The 18,595-nt window shown below is 41.8% G+C and overlaps 1 protein-coding gene across 1 annotated transcript in view; it reads right to left on the bottom strand.

Annotated features, from left to right (window-relative positions):
- Positions 1-18,595, bottom strand: part of oga (O-GlcNAcase) — a 45,867-nt gene that overhangs the window by 6,169 nt on the left and 21,103 nt on the right. Inside the window, exons 13-17 of the mRNA XM_080741031.1 lie at positions 14,958-15,043; positions 13,402-13,506; positions 11,700-11,797; positions 7,134-7,326; positions 6,439-6,601 (exon numbers count right to left, since the gene is read on the bottom strand). Of these exons, the coding sequence (XP_080597157.1) occupies positions 6,439-6,601; positions 7,134-7,326; positions 11,700-11,797; positions 13,402-13,506; positions 14,958-15,043 (645 nt within the window). The remainder of the gene's footprint in view (positions 1-6,438; positions 6,602-7,133; positions 7,327-11,699; positions 11,798-13,401; positions 13,507-14,957; positions 15,044-18,595) is intronic.

Genomic DNA, 18,595 nt, shown 5'->3' with positions numbered 1-18,595 from the left:
TCTAGTGAATCAACTAGATGTCCTACCGTTAGTCTTTCTAGTGAATCAACTAGATGTCCTACGTTAGTCTTTCTAGTGAATCAACTAGATGTCCTACCGTTTGTCTTTCTAGTGAATCAACTAGATGTCCTACCGTTTGTCCTTTCTAGTGAATCAACTAGATGTCCTACCGTTTGTCTTTCTAGTGAATCAACTAGATGTCCTACCGTTAGTCTTTCTAGTGAATCAACTAGATGTCCTACCGTTGTCTTTCTAGTGAATCAAGTGTCCTACCGTTAGTCTTTCTAGTGAATCAACTAGATGTCCTACCGTTTGTCTTTCTAGTGAATCAACTAGATGTCCTACCGTTAGTCTTTCTAGTGAATCAACTAGATGTCCTACCGTTTGTCTTTCTAGTGAATCAACTAGATGTCCTACCGTTTGTCTTTCTAGTGAATCAACTAGATGTCCTACCGTTAGTCTTTCTAGTGAATCAACTAGATGTCCTACCGTTTGTCCTTTCTAGTGAATCAACTAGATGTCCTACCGTTTGTCTTTCTAGTGAATCAACTAGATGTCCTACCGTTTGTCCTTCTAGTGAATCAACTAGATGTCCTACCGTTTGTCTTTCTAGTGAATCAACTAGATGTCCTACCGTTTGTCTTTCTAGTGAATCAACTAGATGTCCTACCGTTTGTCCTTCTAGTGAATCAACTAGATGTCCTACCGTTAGTCTTTCTAGTGAATCAACTAGATGTCCTACCGTTTGTCTTTCTAGTGAATCAACTAGATGTCCTACCGTTTGTCTTTCTAGTGAATCAACTAGATGTCCTACCGTTAGTCTTTCTAGTGAATCAACTAGATGTCCTACCGTTTGTCTTTCTAGTGAATCAACTAGATGTCCTACCGTTTGTCTTTCTAGTGAATCAACTAGATGTCCTACCGTTTGTCTTTCTAGTGAATCAACTAGATGTCCTACCGTTTGTCCTTTCTAGTGAATCAACTAGATGTCCTACCGTTAGTCTTTCTAGTGAATCAACTAGATGTCCTACCGTTTGTCTTTCTAGTGAATCAACTAGATGTCCTACCGTTTGTCTTTCTAGTGAATCAACTAGATGTCCTACCGTTTGTCTTCTAGTGAATCAACTAGATGTCCTACCGTTAGTCTTTCTAGTGAATCAACTAGATGTCCTACCGTTTGTCTTTCTAGTGAATCAACTAGATGTCCTACCGTTTGTCTTTCTAGTGAATCAACTAGATGTCCTACCGTTTGTCTTTCTAGTGAATCAACTAGATGTCCTACCGTTTGTCTTCTAGTGAATCAACTAGATGTCCTACCGTTTGTCTTTCTAGTGAATCAACTAGATGTCCTACCGTTAGTCTTTCTAGTGAATCAACTAGATGTCCTACCGTTAGTCTTTCTAGTGAATCAACTAGATGTCCTACCGTTAGTCTTTCTAGTGAATCAACTAGATGTCCTACCGTTTGTCTTTCTAGTGAATCAACTAGATGTCCTACCGTTTGTCTTTCTAGTGAATCAACTAGATGTCCTACCGTTTGTCTTTCTAGTGAATCAACTAGATGTCCTACCGTTTGTCTTTCTAGTGAATCAACTAGATGTCCTACCGTTTGTCTTTCTAGTGAATCAACTAGATGTCCTACCGTTAGTCTTTCTAGTGAATCAACTAGATGTCCTACCGTTTGTCTTTCTAGTGAATCAACTAGATGTCCTACCGTTTGTCTTTCTAGTGAATCAACTAGATGTCCTACCGTTTGTCTTTCTAGTGAATCAACTAGATGTCCTACCGTTTGTCTTCTAGTGAATCAACTAGATGTCCTACCGTTTGTCTTTCTAGTGAATCAACTAGATGTCCTACCGTTTGTCCTTCTAGTGAATCAACTAGATGTCCTACCGTTTGTCTTTCTAGTGAATCAACTAGATGTCCTACCGTTAGTCTTTCTAGTGAATCAACTAGATGTCCTACCGTTTGTCTTTCTAGTGAATCAACTAGATGTCCTACCGTTAGTCTTTCTAGTGAATCAACTAGATGTCCTACCGTTTGTCTTCTAGTGAATCAACTAGATGTCCTACCGTTTGTCCTTCTAGTGAATCAACTAGATGTCCTACCGTTTGTCTTTCTAGTGAATCAACTAGATGTCCTACCGTTTGTCTTTCTAGTGAATCAACTAGATGTCCTACCGTTTGTCTTTCTAGTGAATCAACTAGATGTCCTACCGTTAGTCTTTCTAGTGAATCAACTAGATGTCCTACCGTTAGTCTTTCTAGTGAATCAACTAGATGTCCTACCGTTTGTCCTTCTAGTGAATCAACTAGATGTCCTACCGTTTGTCCTTCTAGTGAATCAACTAGATGTCCTACCGTTTGTCCTTCTAGTGAATCAACTAGATGTCCTACCGTTTGTCTTTCTAGTGAATCAACTAGATGTCCTACCGTTTGTCTTTCTAGTGAATCAACTAGATGTCCTACCGTTAGTCTTTCTAGTGAATCAACTAGATGTCCTACCGTTAGTCTTTCTAGTGAATCAACTAGATGTCCTACCGTTAGTCTTTCTAGTGAATCAACTAGATGTCCTACCGTTTGTCCTTCTAGTGAATCAACTAGATGTCCTACCGTTAGTCTTTCTAGTGAATCAACTAGATGTCCTACCGTTTGTCCTTCTAGTGAATCAACTAGATGTCCTACCGTTAGTCTTTCTAGTGAATCAACTAGATGTCCTACCGTTTGTCCTTCTAGTGAATCAACTAGATGTCCTACCGTTAGTCTTTCTAGTGAATCAACTAGATGTCCTACCGTTTGTCTTTCTAGTGAATCAACTAGATGTCCTACCGTTTGTCTTTCTAGTGAATCAACTAGATGTCCTACCGTTAGTCTTTCTAGTGAATCAACTAGATGTCCTACCGTTAGTCTTTCTAGTGAATCAACTAGATGTCCTACCGTTTGTCCTTCTAGTGAATCAACTAGATGTCCTACCGTTTGTCTTTCTAGTGAATCAACTAGATGTCCTACCGTTTGTCCTTCTAGTGAATCAACTAGATGTCCTACCGTTAGTCTTTCTAGTGAATCAACTAGATGTCCTACCGTTAGTCTTTCTAGTGAATCAACTAGATGTCCTACCGTTTGTCCTTCTAGTGAATCAACTAGATGTCCTACCGTTTGTCTTTCTAGTGAATCAACTAGATGTCCTACCGTTTGTCTTTCTAGTGAATCAACTAGATGTCCTACCGTTTGTCTTTCTAGTGAATCAACTAGATGTCCTACCGTTTGTCTTTCTAGTGAATCAACTAGATGTCCTACCGTTAGTCTTTCTAGTGAATCAACTAGATGTCCTACCGTTTGTCTTCTAGTGAATCAACTAGATGTCCTACCGTTTGTCTTTCTAGTGAATCAACTAGATGTCCTACCGTTTGTCTTTCTAGTGAATCAACTAGATGTCCTACCGTTTGTCTTTCTAGTGAATCTACCGTTAGTCTTTCTAGTGAATCAACTAGATGTCCTACCGTTTGTCCTTCTAGTGAATCAACTAGATGTCCTACCGTTTGTCCTTCTAGTGAATCAACTAGATGTCCTACCGTTTGTCTTTCTAGTGAATCAACTAGATGTCCTACCGTTTGTCTTTCTAGTGAATCAACTAGATGTCCTACCGTTTGTCTTTCTAGTGAATCAACTAGATGTCCTACCGTTTGTCTTTCTAGTGAATCAACTAGATGTCCTACCGTTTGTCTTTCTAGTGAATCAACTAGATGTCCTACCGTTAGTCTTTCTAGTGAATCAACTAGATGTCCTACCGTTTGTCTTTCTAGTGAATCAACTAGATGTCCTACCGTTTGTCCTTCTAGTGAATCAACTAGATGTCCTACCGTTAGTCTTTCTAGTGAATCAACTAGATGTCCTACCGTTTGTCCTTCTAGTGAATCAACTAGATGTCCTACCGTTTGTCCTTCTAGTGAATCAACTAGATGTCCTACCGTTAGTCTTTCTAGTGAATCAACTAGATGTCCTACCGTTAGTCTTTCTAGTGAATCAACTAGATGTCCTACCGTTAGTCTTTCTAGTGAATCAACTAGATGTCCTACCGTTAGTCTTTCTAGTGAATCAACTAGATGTCCTACCGTTTGTCTTTCTAGTGAATCAACTAGATGTCCTACCGTTTGTCTTTCTAGTGAATCAACTAGATGTCCTACCGTTAGTCTTTCTAGTGAATCAACTAGATGTCCTACCGTTTGTCTTTCTAGTGAATCAACTAGATGTCCTACCGTTAGTCTTTCTAGTGAATCAACTAGATGTCCTACCGTTTGTCTTTCTAGTGAATCAACTAGATGTCCTACCGTTTGTCCTTCTAGTGAATCAACTAGATGTCCTACCGTTTGTCTTTCTAGTGAATCAACTAGATGTCCTACCGTTTGTCCTTCTAGTGAATCAACTAGATGTCCTACCGTTTGTCCTTCTAGTGAATCAACTAGATGTCCTACCGTTTGTCTTTCTAGTGAATCAACTAGATGTCCTACCGTTAGTCTTTCTAGTGAATCAACTAGATGTCCTACCGTTTGTCTTTCTAGTGAATCAACTAGATGTCCTACCGTTAGTCTTTCTGGTGAATCAACTAGATGTCCTACCGTTTGTCCTTCTGGTGAATCAACTAGATGTCCTACCGTTTGTCCTTCTAGTGAATCAACTAGATGTCCTACCGTTTGTCTTTCTAGTGAATCAACTAGATGTCCTACCGTTTGTCTTTCTAGTGAATCAACTAGATGTCCTACCGTTTGTCTTTCTAGTGAATCAACTAGATGTCCTACCGTTAGTCTTTCTAGTGAATCAACTAGATGTCCTACCGTTTGTCCTTCTAGTGAATCAACTAGATGTCCTACCGTTTGTCCTTCTAGTGAATCAACTAGATGTCCTTCTAGTGAATCAACTAGATGTCCTACCGTTTGTCTTTCTAGTGAATCAACTAGATGTCCTACCGTTTGTCTTTCTAGTGAATCAACTAGATGTCCTACCGTTAGTCTTTCTAGTGAATCAACTAGATGTCCTACCGTTTGTCTTTCTAGTGAATCAACTAGATGTCCTACCGTTAGTCTTTCTAGTGAATCAACTAGATGTCCTACCGTTTGTCTTTCTAGTGAATCAACTAGATGTCCTACCGTTAGTCTTTCTAGTGAATCAACTAGATGTCCTACCGTTAGTCTTTCTAGTGAATCAACTAGATGTCCTACCGTTAGTCTTTCTAGTGAATCAACTAGATGTCCTACCGTTTGTCTTTCTAGTGAATCAACTAGATGTCCTACCGTTTGTCTTTCTAGTGAATCAACTAGATGTCCTACCGTTTGTCTTTCTAATGAATCAACTAGATGTCCTACCGTTTGTCTTTCTAGTGAATCAACTAGATGTCCTACCGTTAGTCTTTCTAGTGAATCAACTAGATGTCCTACCGTTTGTCTTTCTAATGAATCAACTAGATGTCCTACCGTTAGTCTTTCTAGTGAATCAACTAGATGTCCTACCGTTAGTCTTTCTAGTGAATCAACTAGATGTCCTACCGTTTGTCTTTCTAGTGAATCAACTAGATGTCCTACCGTTTGTCTTTCTAGTGAATCAACTAGATGTCCTACCGTTAGTCTTTCTAGTGAATCAACTAGATGTCCTACCGTTTGTCTTTCTAGTGAATCAACTAGATGTCCTACCGTTTGTCCTTCTAGTGAATCAACTAGATGTCCTACCGTTAGTCTTTCTAGTGAATCAACTAGATGTCCTACCGTTAGTCTTTCTAGTGAATCAACTAGATGTCCTACCGTTTGTCTTTCTAGTGAATCAACTAGATGTCCTACCGTTTGTCTTTCTAGTGAATCAACTAGATGTCCTACCGTTTGTCTTTCTAATGAATCAACTAGATGTCCTACCGTTTGTCTTTCTAGTGAATCAACTAGATGTCCTACCGTTTGTCTTTCTAGTGAATCAACTAGATGTCCTACCGTTTGTCTTTCTAATGAATCAACTAGATGTCCTACCGTTTGTCTTTCTAGTGAATCAACTAGATGTCCTACCGTTAGTCTTTCTAGTGAATCAACTAGATGTCCTACCGTTTGTCTTTCTAGTGAATCAACTAGATGTCCTACCGTTTGTCTTTCTAATGAATCAACTAGATGTCCTACCGTTTGTCTTTCTAGTGAATCAACTAGATGTCCTACCGTTAGTCTTTCTAGTGAATCAACTAGATGTCCTACCGTTTGTCTTTCTAATGAATCAACTAGATGTCCTACCGTTTGTCTTTCTAGTGAATCAACTAGATGTCCTACCGTTAGTCTTTCTAGTGAATCAACTAGATGTCCTACCGTTTGTCTTTCTAGTGAATCAACTAGATGTCCTACCGTTAGTCTTTCTAGAGAATCAACTAGATGTCCTACCGTTTGTCTTTCTAGTGAATCAACTAGATGTCCTACCGTTGGCCTTGAGTGAGGACAGCAGGCATCCCATCATGCTCTTGGCCACGCTGGGGTCGGTGACCTTGGTGTGGATGTCCACCTTGATGAGGGAGGGGAAGTTGGAGAGGAAGGACTCTGGAAGACCTTCCTCCACCTCTTCATGGAAGCTCAGCATCATCTTCTACAAGCAGCACAGAGAGGAGACACACAGACAACTTATTGTCCTGGTAATTTAATGCCCTGATTTGTCATTGAAAATGTCACACAAAAGAAGCAAAAAATAGCTGATCTACTTTTAATTGGAATCCTGATAAGTAACATTGTTAATTTAATTTCAAATGCATTTAGTTTAAATATATGAACTTAAATACAAAAACATTGGACAACATGACAATAAAATTGTAATACTAGTCATAAAGCTACTAATAATAAAGTAGTTAAATAAAATAATATACCAGCACTCCGATATTAAAACTACAGGATGCAGGGACAGCCCATACATCCAAACAGAAAAGTCCTATCTGATTGCGTTAAACGACGTTAAACGATGTTAAACTCACTTTGCAACTCACTTTGCCACTCGATTTGCCATTCAATTTATGCAAACGCATACCCTCTATATAGGGATATATATACACGCGTATATAAGTGGATACACACACAAAAACACAACATGATAACACAGATCATAAAGAGGGGTAAAGTGAGCTCACGTCGGCCTCGGACAGGTCCTTCTCACTGTCTGGTTTCAGGTACTTCTCCTGCATGAAGGGGATCCAGCTCAGCTTGCACTTCTTGATGAAGGGCTTGACGTCGGCGGTGCCCAGAGCGTAGCCGCAGATCCTCTCCTCGTCCTCCAGCACGAAGCCGTAGTCTGGACTCAGAGTCAGGAAGCCTCCCACCAACCTGGGAACATTGTTGATTGAAAATGTTATTAGACAACAATGAGGAACAGTACAAGTAGTCAATACAAAAAAATGAAAATAATTAGTACAGTACAAGTACAGTTAAACAGAAACATGATGCCTAAAAGGAGCATCCCAAATAAGTCCTTTAAAGGGATCCATGGCTAATATGACAAATATGCCTTAATACATTATAATTGTCCTCTTTTTCTTTTTTTCTATACATTTTTTTATCCCACGATTTTTTCAACCCATTTTCACCCAGTGCCAATTGCCTATGTAATCCTGGGCTCTGCTCTCCCTCTGCCGCGCCTGGGGAGACAAAGGACTGACCTCATGCTTCCTTCTATGCATGAGTAGTCCAAGTTGTTTCTTTTCACCTGACAGGGGGGATTTCCCCGGGATGGACGTAGCGCGTGGAAGGAACACTTTATTCCAACCAGTTCCTTTCCCCTCCATCAAGCGCCCCGGCTGGCCAGGGAGAGGCATTATTGAGACCAGGATTACTGCATGTTTTTGTGAGGGTATCAACCCTAGGAGACACGGGGAGAACATGCAAACTCCACACAGAAAGGCCCTATCGCCGACCCCACCTAGGGTGTGGGCGCTGATGATGCGGAGGGAGAAACACGCCCCCAGCACGCACAGCGTCCCCCGGTGGGAATCGAACCCAGGAACTTCTAGCTGTGAGGCGAAGCGCTAACCACTGCGCCACCGTGCCCCTATAATTGTCCTCTTTAACTACAATGGCATAAAACCATGTGTGATCTATCCACATGGAATTTATGGCACGCATGATGTGAAAATAAAAACAAACGTAATACTTCCTATGGTTAATATGAGCATCAAATCCATATTTCAAATGTGTCTTTTTTTTTTGCGCATGCATGCATGCCATGAATTCCATATACAAGGACTGACAGATACAGAGATATCCATATATGGGCATGAAAGGGACAAATGGTAAGACGGAATACATTTCAAGCGGATTGACGTGACGTCAGGGCAACCACACTTGCGATTCCCCGGAACGGCATCTTTCTAGTTATCTTTTGGCTTGGAAGCTGTTTGTTTGTTTGGCGTGCGTGCATGTGTTGGAGTTCGCGCTTGTGTGCAATGTAGGGACGGGACGATATTGCCTGGCTCCAGCCAATAGCCCCGCCCACTCTCTGAGTGGACTGCTTCTCTTGGTCTGGAGTTGGCATATGACGCGCCTCTTTCTGTCGGTGTCTTGGCGCACCAACCGATGACATCAATGCAAGACGGAGGAGGGGTGGGTCTAACTTTTGAAAATCAACAGAAACAGTGGAGGGAGGGGTGGCTCACCAGAGTTCTTAATTGCTCCCTTTGAACTTCAAAAGGGTTGTGAATTGCAGTCATTGATTGAGCCATACAAGTAGGGATGGGTATCGTCTGCGATACTTTTAATGGTATCGATCGCATGGCGTCGATACTATCGGGTATCGGTTCACGTAAAAACGAACGATACCTCGTTTCGATACTTTGGAACGCACCCCTGGCCGGTCGCATCTGTAACAGTTGGGCTACTGAGAGTTTAATGACTGCTTTAGTAGGCTACACTCGTTACTGTGGAAAATAGCCGACAATAGCCTATAATGTTTATTATTATGATGATTATCCAACGTCTATACTCTCCGCTCCGCCACACTGTGTGATCATCATCATCACCGCAGCGGTAGAGCAGTTAAACTTAAATAAAAAGTATCGAAAATGGTATCGAAAAGGGTATCGTATCGATTCCCAGGTATTGAAAAAGGTATCGTAACGATTCAAAGGTGAACGATACCCATGCCTACATACAACTATACAAGTGTCAATAGCTCGTTAGTGATTCTCTCTAATCAATGAAACATCAAAGACAATGCCCTGTTTGATGCCTGTCATAGAGGGGAGGGGGAGGGGGGAATGTTTTGTGTACACAAGTCAAACACAACCCCTCCCACCAGATATCTTGTGATTGGGAATTCCACATTTTAAATCCCCTCCCCTTTGAAATCTCAACACAATGGGACAATGTCAGATTCAAGCTCCAGCGCAGAGTCTGAAATCAGGCTAGGGACGATGTGCAATATTATCGTTTATCGTACAGCCACATTTTATTTGCCGAGCTGCATATCCGGTACCACTTAAAGCCTCTATAACTGGTAAAAGGTACTTATAATATACGTACTTGATACAGTATTTTTTTTCACTCTCTATCAAATGTCTATAGCAGATCTACAAGCTCACATTTTTTTGAGCTTGTAGATCTGCTATTTTTTGGCAAATGCTCCGGACCCAGAATAATGGGTTTTGATTATCGCGATAATATCGTAAATCGCGATTTCATTTGTCACAATAATCGTGATATGACATTTTCATATCGTCCCATCCCTAGTGCAATGTGGGCTTTGTTATTTCTTTCTGTTGCTAGCTGTTGGTAGTTATGGTTGACAGTTCCCACCTGATGTCATGTGGGAGTCCAGACTGCTTCAGGCCATAATGAATAACTGATAACTTGCATAATGTCTTCAAAGTAGGACATAAATCTAAGACATACAGGTCATCAACAGGTATGTTGACTCTTTTGACTATTCTGTGTCCTCCATAGATGATAATACGATCTCCCACCATGCAACAGCACATCCGATACATCCCACAGGGGTCTTTCCCCTTGGGCTCAACCTGCTTCCAGGAAAAGGTCTCTGGACTGAATTTCCACAGATCATTGAAGTTCTGGTTCCAGTTGCTGCCACCAAATATGTACAGCTCTCCATTGTAGGCAAAGGCTGAATGACCACAACGTTCTTCTGGGAGAAGGTGTCCAGTAGGCGTGCTCAGCCAGCAGTTGGTCTCTATGTCAAACACTCTGATGGTGTTGAAGTCCTCCTGGCCTCCAAAGCCACCAAATACAAACATCTTTGTCCCGATGATGGTGGCAGAGTGACATAATGAACCAGCAGGTGGAGGAGTTCCTCTGGTGTTAATTAAAGACCAGACCATTGCGCTGGTGTCCAACGTGTACATGTCATTAGTCCATCCAGTCAGCTTGGTGTATCCTCCAAACACATACATGACCTTCTCCAGGACGCAGGCTGAGTGGAGCCTCCTTGCTTCTGGAATAGACCCAGAAGTATTGGGTTTGAACCAACTGTGGGTGTCGACATCAAAGGAATAAAGCACATTGCATTTAGGATACACTTCTCCCCAGACAATTTCTTCTACCAGCACAGCTCTGTGGCCCCAGCACCCGGGGGGAACCTCAATGGGACTTTGTCCTCTTTCATTTGTCACTGGGGGCAGCTTCCTCCAACGCAAAGACACTGTGTTGAAGATGTGTACTTCAATCTGATCACTGTTGTTCGGGTTGTCGTTGTACCCTCCAAATGAGTACAGTTTGTGTCCGACTACCACTGCAGCGTGGTAAGGGTTAGGTCCTCCTTTCAGATGTATCGTCCAGTGAATCATTTCACACACCAGCACCACTATGAATCAGTTCAACTACTTTACAATAGAGGTCGTCAGAAGGTAGGGGAATTCTCGCTCAAATTTGCTGAATGGCGTTGTGTTGTACAATAAAAACATTTAAAAGGACAATCACATTGGATGTGATGATGATGTTGTTGTGATGTCATTCTTGTATGACATCATTATATGGAATAGCTACTGTAATGCCTTACAGCAAAAACATTATCAGAAATGCGCTGACATCCTTCAAAACTGCCCTGAAAACTCACCTTTCAGGAGTCCAGAGACGGAGGTAGTTAGCACTTCTCCCATAGACAGGCGACAAGTGAGCACCCCCCCCCCCCCTTTACCTTAGCCCCACCCCCACCCCATTGTTTCCCCTATCCTGTGCATATAGTGTTTTTATAACTGCAATGATGAATTTAGATTTTTTTTTGTGAATGAATTTTTGAATGTTTTTCTCTTTTTTTTTTTGTTATTTGTTATGTCCATGAATTGAATACCAAGGACTTCCGACGTAAACAAGACCGTAAAAGGACTTATTTGGGATGTTCCTTTTAGGCAGGATGTTTAACTGTACTTGTCCTGTACTACATTTCTATTGTATTGACTATACTTGTACTGTTCTCCATTTTTGTATGATAACATTTTCAATCAATCAATCAATCAATTCGTAGCATAGCTCCATAGCGGAGCTCGATTAATCAGAATACGTAAATCCGACAGAATAACCAGCTCTAGTAATCCCATTCAGGCCGGGTACACATTTTAGTGTATGGGAGGGGCTTACAGTACATGTACAGTATGTATCAACGTATTTGTTTTTGTAGGCTAATTTCTGATTTGGGCCTAACTATAGGTTAGGCCTAAATGGGTTAAGCGTAAAAGTCAGAATGTAACACATACCGGTCTCCTATGAGGTCTGGGTCCATCTCAGGGAAAGGAACGATGTCCCCCTCCATTCCTTCTGAGTACATCTCTTTGCAGATTTTATAGATCGCACCCTACACACACACACACACACACACACACACACACACACACACACACACACACACACACACACACACACACACACACACACACACACACACACACACACACACACACACACACACACACACACACACACACACACACACACAAGGCATTGGAGGTTGAGATGTGATACAACGCATGCATAATAACCTGCCCTTAAAGCTGCAACCCATAACGTTTGTGAATAAAATGTTCACATTGCCACAGTGTTGGGTAGGGATGGAGCTCGAAACAACAATGATTGTTTTAATGATATTTAATGATAATATGTGTTACTTTTGTCACTGTCATCTTCATAGATACAAGTGACATCTGGCAAGGCCAGATGATAAATGAACTATTGAGCTTCATGTAGTACCCTGTGTCAACCACTAGGTGTCCTACCTGACCACAGGATCTTAATTTATCAATGTAAGAGCAGGAAGACCAACTACCCCCACTTAGGGATAGAGCTCGTTAATTTGTATTGATAATGAGAACCTTATCGATCCTGCTTATTGAGCCGGGCTTTTATCAAGCCCGCTATTGAGCGTTTTCTAATATTTTGTGGAAAGATGTGAGACGACAAATTCGGAACAGAACTGGTATCTTTTTTATTGGCTAGTTTGACTGACTGAGTTTCTGTGAAGATGAAAGTAACACATATTATCATTAAATGGTTTAATATTATGAATAGTACTGTAATAATTTCTTGATCGCCTCTTGTCTTGATTGTTTAAACATGACGTCATGGGCCGCTATGCTCGATAACAAGCTTGATAAGCCCAAAGCTTATTGATACCGGGTACTCAATACATTTGGCCAAACGGGCTTCCTGCATTAGCTCTACAGTCAAAAACGAGTTGCTTACTCCTATGCGCAATGCCCAAAGACAGTGGTTCTCAAACTTTTCAGTCCGTGACCCCCGAAATAATCATATTTTAACTGGTGACACCCGGCACCCTGACGAGCACTAAGAGTTGAGGCATTCTGTATAACACAGTTTCATGGTGAAAATGGCCGATCTACATGCTCACAACGCCTCACGTTGCGAGGCGTTGTGAGCATGTAGATCTGCTATTTTCACAATTTCTGCCTCTAATATTTGACAATTTGGCCATTGTTTAATTTGTTATTTCAGAGGTATTAACAAAATCAATAACCAAAGACAATGCACAGATATTTTTCCAGGACCTTCCAGGACCCTTGATCAATTCCAAAACTTTTCCAGTACTGGATTATTATTTTTTTTTCTAATTTCGAAATATTTCCAGGAATTTCATGACCGTGGGAACTCTGTACAGTTACAGTCGTTTACTCTCTCTCGGATAAAGACGACATATGCGCAACCACTTAAACCCTATAACCATTTTAACACATTTAGGATTGAGGACGTTTCTAAAAACGCCTTCTGAATCCTCACCCGAGTTTTCTTAGAAACTTCAAATATTTATTCATAAATTACAAAAACAATATGTTCTTGTGCATAGGAAAAAGAACAAGAAATCCCCCTCTTGAAAGGGCAAAAACCCCCAAAAGGAGTGTTTTCACTATTTAAAAATAATAAACCTCAACAAATTAAACGTCTCACCTTATCTTTGGGAAAGTATGGCCTCAAGGAGTAGATCTTGGAGGTTGGCATCGAAGGCGGAGGCTGGAAGAAAAGATCGTTTGCCCCGTCGATTGGCAACAATCTCTGTGGGCATCAAAACAAAGGGGTTTAAGTTCCTCTGCTACTGCTGCTTGCTAACGGCCACGGCTGAACTGTCACTGCCTCATAGTCCGTTTGCTGCAGCCGAGCCACCGTCAGACCAACAAGAGCAGGCACAAACCTGTGCTGTAAAACTATAAAGATTTAACTTCTAAAATTCCCAACGTCCCTTGTTGATCTGACAGTGGGAAAAACGGCAGCAAACGTGACATCTTTCTGACTGCTAAACAAGCACACAAACATGACATAAAAAAAATCATATTTTTTTTGTTTTGAAACTAAATAAAAAGCAGCGTTTTTGGTCTGAGCAAGGTTTTACTGGCTAAAGGAGATGCTGCTTCCGTTCCCTCCTTCCTAAGAGGCATGGCAAAGTGTCGCTGCGCTGGGAACAACCTCCTGTTGAGAAAGGTGATGATGCCTGCGCGGGTAGAGAGGACGAAAACTCCAGGAGCAAAAGCCCAAGATGAAGAGTCGTCATTTAGGCTGACGTTAAGTCATGGAATAGAGCAGAGGGTCTTCAACGTTTTTCCACAGAGAAATGAAGCAGGGACCCCCTCCACACATATTGTATAAAATTGTGTCGCAGATTAAAACTTTTTCATAGATAGATTCATAGACTTGTTTGACAGCACCATAATTGTGTATTGTTGCGTTGTATTCACATTAATGTGTATTTTCAGACAGTTAACCACTTAAAAACGTCAAAACTTGTACTTGGTCTGATCTTTCTTTCCCTCTACACCAAACGTCTTTGCTGAAAATAGCCGGTCTACAAGCTCACACAACGCGTTGCGAGCTTGTAGATCGGCTATTTTTGGCTAATGTTCCCCTTAGAAAAGGGATGTTAGGGTTCAAGTCGTGGTTAATGTAAAGGAAAAGTCTATCACCCAAAGATTGGGGGGGGGGGGGGGGTCCCCCCTGTTGAGGACCCCTGGAATAAGAGTATTAACTGCCCCTCTACGAGTGTCATTACACTCCCAGAACGGAGCTTTGACTTGGTAGTTCTAGACAAGAGCGTTTGCTCCTAGAGTTTTCCGCAGGCGAACAACGCTGGCGCTGCTGCGATGCATGTGCGTGCAGAGGGTGAAAGGGGGAGGGGAGAGGGGGGGAAGGGGGGGTGGGGTTATATAATTTTTTGCGCTGTGCTTTTCCTGCAAAGAAATGAAGATGTCATGAAAATAAAAACCTAGCCATGCTTTCGCTTGCCACTGCGCGCGCTAAAGGGAAGAGCAGCATCTCCTTTGGGCAGTCGCTGAAAGAACTTGGTACATTATTTTTTTGGTTTTGACATGTCAAACATTTGGCCTCTTTCTTTGGACCCCAACTCTGAACCCCATTGAAAAACAATCAATCTAATCAGCTCACCTTACAGACAGACCAAACCCTCTCATATTATCGACTCTTTAAACACTGTGTAGATTCAGTGCACTGGGTACCTGGAACTCTCCCGCTAGACCTCCCCTAAAGGCCCAGGGCTCTGCGTCTCGACTAAGGAACTGTGCTGACGACTGACTACGACAGCCTGTGAGGAACAGAGCCAAGCGGACATGGTTACCACAGGACGGGGGGCTCTCGGTCTCTGACACAACGACAGGGATGGTCAAATGGGGAGGGAACAGGAGGGGTAGAGGGGGGCACAGAGGTATCTAACATTATCCAAAGAAATAAGTAACAAATAAATAAAAGGACGTGGTTTGGAAAAGTCATATTACATTAATAAAAAGAAACGCTTTCTGATGAAATGGGGGCTTCAAGCAACTAAAGCTTACGTCTCCGGTTTTACATGGTCCAATTTAGGGGACGGACTCGTCGTAATAATAGTCTTCGAAAGCAAAACACTGTGCCTCTGTGATTTACATCCCCAAACTCTTGTCAAATGAAAATATAACAAAACATGGCCCTCAGGACCTGGCTGTCTCCGTCTAGCAACGGTCCACGACCAAAGATGGCCAAAGAGGATGCCTTCTGAAGTCTGTTCCACCCTTAGGGAAAGCATAAGTATGGCACCAGCTAAACCGGGCAAGTGGCTTAAAGCCTAGAGAGTCCAGAATAATTCCCATGTCATGATAAGCCAGACAAAGAGAAATCAACTGCACCTATAATAATTCAGAGTAAGCTTCAGCTGCCATCACCCCTCTGACCTCTGACCTGACCCTGCACCTCCTCGTCTGAAGTCACATTGTCATCCTATCTGCCTCGCCACATGACCGGGGAGGAAGAGTTATCGAACTAAGAGGATCCCCTAACACCCCCCCCCCCCCCCCCACCCCACATGGGTGACATCTCAACGTACTATTCCAGAGACATGATCATCGAGACAGACCAGGGCAGGAAAGAAATGGCGTGTCTTTAGTGACTACACAATGCACACGTAGCTTTCTGCCATCCAAGAACCTTATTGAAAGAGCTCAACAAGCTGCACAACATTGGCTTATCATGATTCTAGACAGTGAAAGGAGCCATGTCTCCGTCTATGTTTGAACCTTCTGCTGATGATAAGGGAGCCCTAGTCATGTGACTAGACACATACATGCCAGCGCAGCGCGCAGGGTGCTCGAGCACCCATCGTCAACACACATCACCCTCACCTCTGTCTGACGAGATGGCACAGTAACAGCGCCACAGGTGCACCCAACGAGAAGGAAGTCAAAACTTGCTTTGAGTTTCCCTCAGCGACCCCCATAATATGAGACTGAATGATGCATAAGAGACTTAAAGGGGAGACCACCCATTTTCAATATTGAACTATGTCATTAATATACCTTAGAGGAGTTGTGTGGAAATAAAAAAAAAAGTTCCCCCTCTTCTGTGTTGTCTAGAACTGGAGGATTGATTTTGGGGTTTGTATTGTAAAGTACAATGTGTGATGTCATCAAGTTGTAATTTGCAATACAAACCCCAAAATCAATCCTCCAGTTCTAGGCAACACAGAACGGGGGGGAACTTTTTTTTTATTTCCACACTCCTCTAAGGTATATTAACTCATTGAATGCCATTTCAAGATGGCCCCCAAGTACCAGACTGCCACTATCCTAGATTTCTAGTGCACGGATCAATTTTTAGTGCACGGATCGTGCACGCCCATGCACCATATATGTATCATATGTGTAGTACTTTTTAACAGCTTTCAAACAAAAAAATCCGCTTGGAAATCCGTTTAGGCATTCATGAGTTACAAGCCTTCAAAGTCAGACAAAACAGCCATTTTTGACATTTTGAAAGATGTGTTTGTTTGTTATGGGGCTACACATGCAATTTCACAATTGCGATCATGCCTAATACATTTGAGGCATTTTTAGAATTTTTTTTATAAAAAACATTTTTGAAAAAAAAAAAAAAAACTCGGGAAACTCGGGCTCTGGCAGCCTGGGACTACTGTAATAACTCGGGAAACTCGGGCCTTGGCAGTCAATGAGTTAATGACATAGTTAAATATTGAAAATGGGTGGTCTTCCTCTTTAAGCAATTGAACCCCAGGGCTCCGATGCTCTGCCCTTTAACCCATTTAGACCTGAGGCCGATTCTGAAAACGCCTTCTAAAACCTACCCTAAGGTTTCTGAAAACCTTCAATTTCTTATTCCAAAAATGTAAAATAAATTATGTTGCTATATGTATAGCAAATACTGATGTGACACAGACGTAGCAGCCGGCCTTAAGGGTAATACAACGTATAGGTAGCAGCAGGTCTAAATGGGTTAAAACCAAATCTCTTCACTGACAATCAGCCAATGTACAAACTCAGTCAACACATCGGCTATTCATGCCAAATGTTCAGGACAGGGTTTTAACCCAAATCACTGACTGGAGTCTGTAATTGAAGTGTTATTTTAGTTCACCTATTTTTGACATGAAGCTGTGTGAAATACTTGCCATTAAAATAGTGGTTACAAATGTATTAATTCATTACCAGAGTCCCGTGGTCAGAGTTCTGGTCAGTTTTAGATGAATATAAAGTAGTTCCGGTGATTTGGCAGGGGCCCATGGCTCAATCATTAAAAATAGATGAATCCACAAAACTAGCGTCATTTGTATTGTTGACCTATTTCTACCAAATATAGACCAACTTTCGTTCAACTTTGACCCCTCTGTCACATGGTACTATTTTTTGTGTCCAGTATCACTACGCCGCTGCAACATATTTCCTCAAAAAAGGTGCTTTGCAGGCAGCTGATCAGAACGAAACCTCGCTCTATATGGTAGAAATAGGCCAACAATACAAATGACGCTAGTTTTGTGGATTAATCTATTTTCAATGATTAGGACACGCCAAATGGCCCCCACCCCATTGGAACTACTTAATATTCACTAGAAACTGACCAGAACTCTGACCACGGGACTCTGGTAATAATCTATTAATACATTTTAAACCACTGTTTTAATGGCAAGTATTTCACACAGCTTTATGTCAAAAATAGGTGAACTAACACTTTAAGACTTGAAAACGGTCAGTGTTTCACAGCGTTGGCTCCAATTGCTCGGCCATCAATACTAAACAGGTTGGAAGCACATAGACTTGTTACTGTACGGGTCAAACTAATCCCAGAGTTACGTTTTAAAGTCAAGGTGTGAATTCCCTTGAGTAGGTGCACCAAGGCTGCACTGAGCCATCTCTAATAGCCCTACTGGTAGAAACAAAACAACAAGTAAGAGGCGAGCTGCCAGAGAGAGAAAGATTTGGGAGTTAACGCTTTAACACTGAGCTAAAATCGCTGCGCGAAATGTGACTTCATCCGAGGGCTGCTTCCTTTTCACTTCTAATCAATCTTTTATATACATATTTTTTTATATGGATCATTCTGACATAAGGAAAACAAACAAAAAAAGAACATGAACAACAAACAACAATCAGATGACACATCTGCACTAAGCATAATTATTATCAGCCATTATCGTCGATCCAAAAAGCGGTAGAAACGCGTATACTGTGAGGATCCTTCCATCTGTACACATAGTGAAGGGAGAAAACAATAGACAATTATTATTAGTAAGTATTCTCAGCACAAACAAAACCAGGGGAGGTACGATTGACTGAGTGCCGGCTGCAAAGCATTCAACAGCTAACATGTTAATACT

This window comes from Nannobrachium achirus, assembly GCF_963921795.1.
Source record: "Nannobrachium achirus genome assembly, chromosome: 13".
In the NCBI taxonomy this organism is placed as follows: domain Eukaryota; kingdom Metazoa; phylum Chordata; class Actinopteri; order Myctophiformes; family Myctophidae; genus Nannobrachium; species Nannobrachium achirus.
The sequence above is the reverse complement of the archived record's forward strand: the minus strand, read 5'-3'. Positions and strand labels throughout refer to the sequence as shown.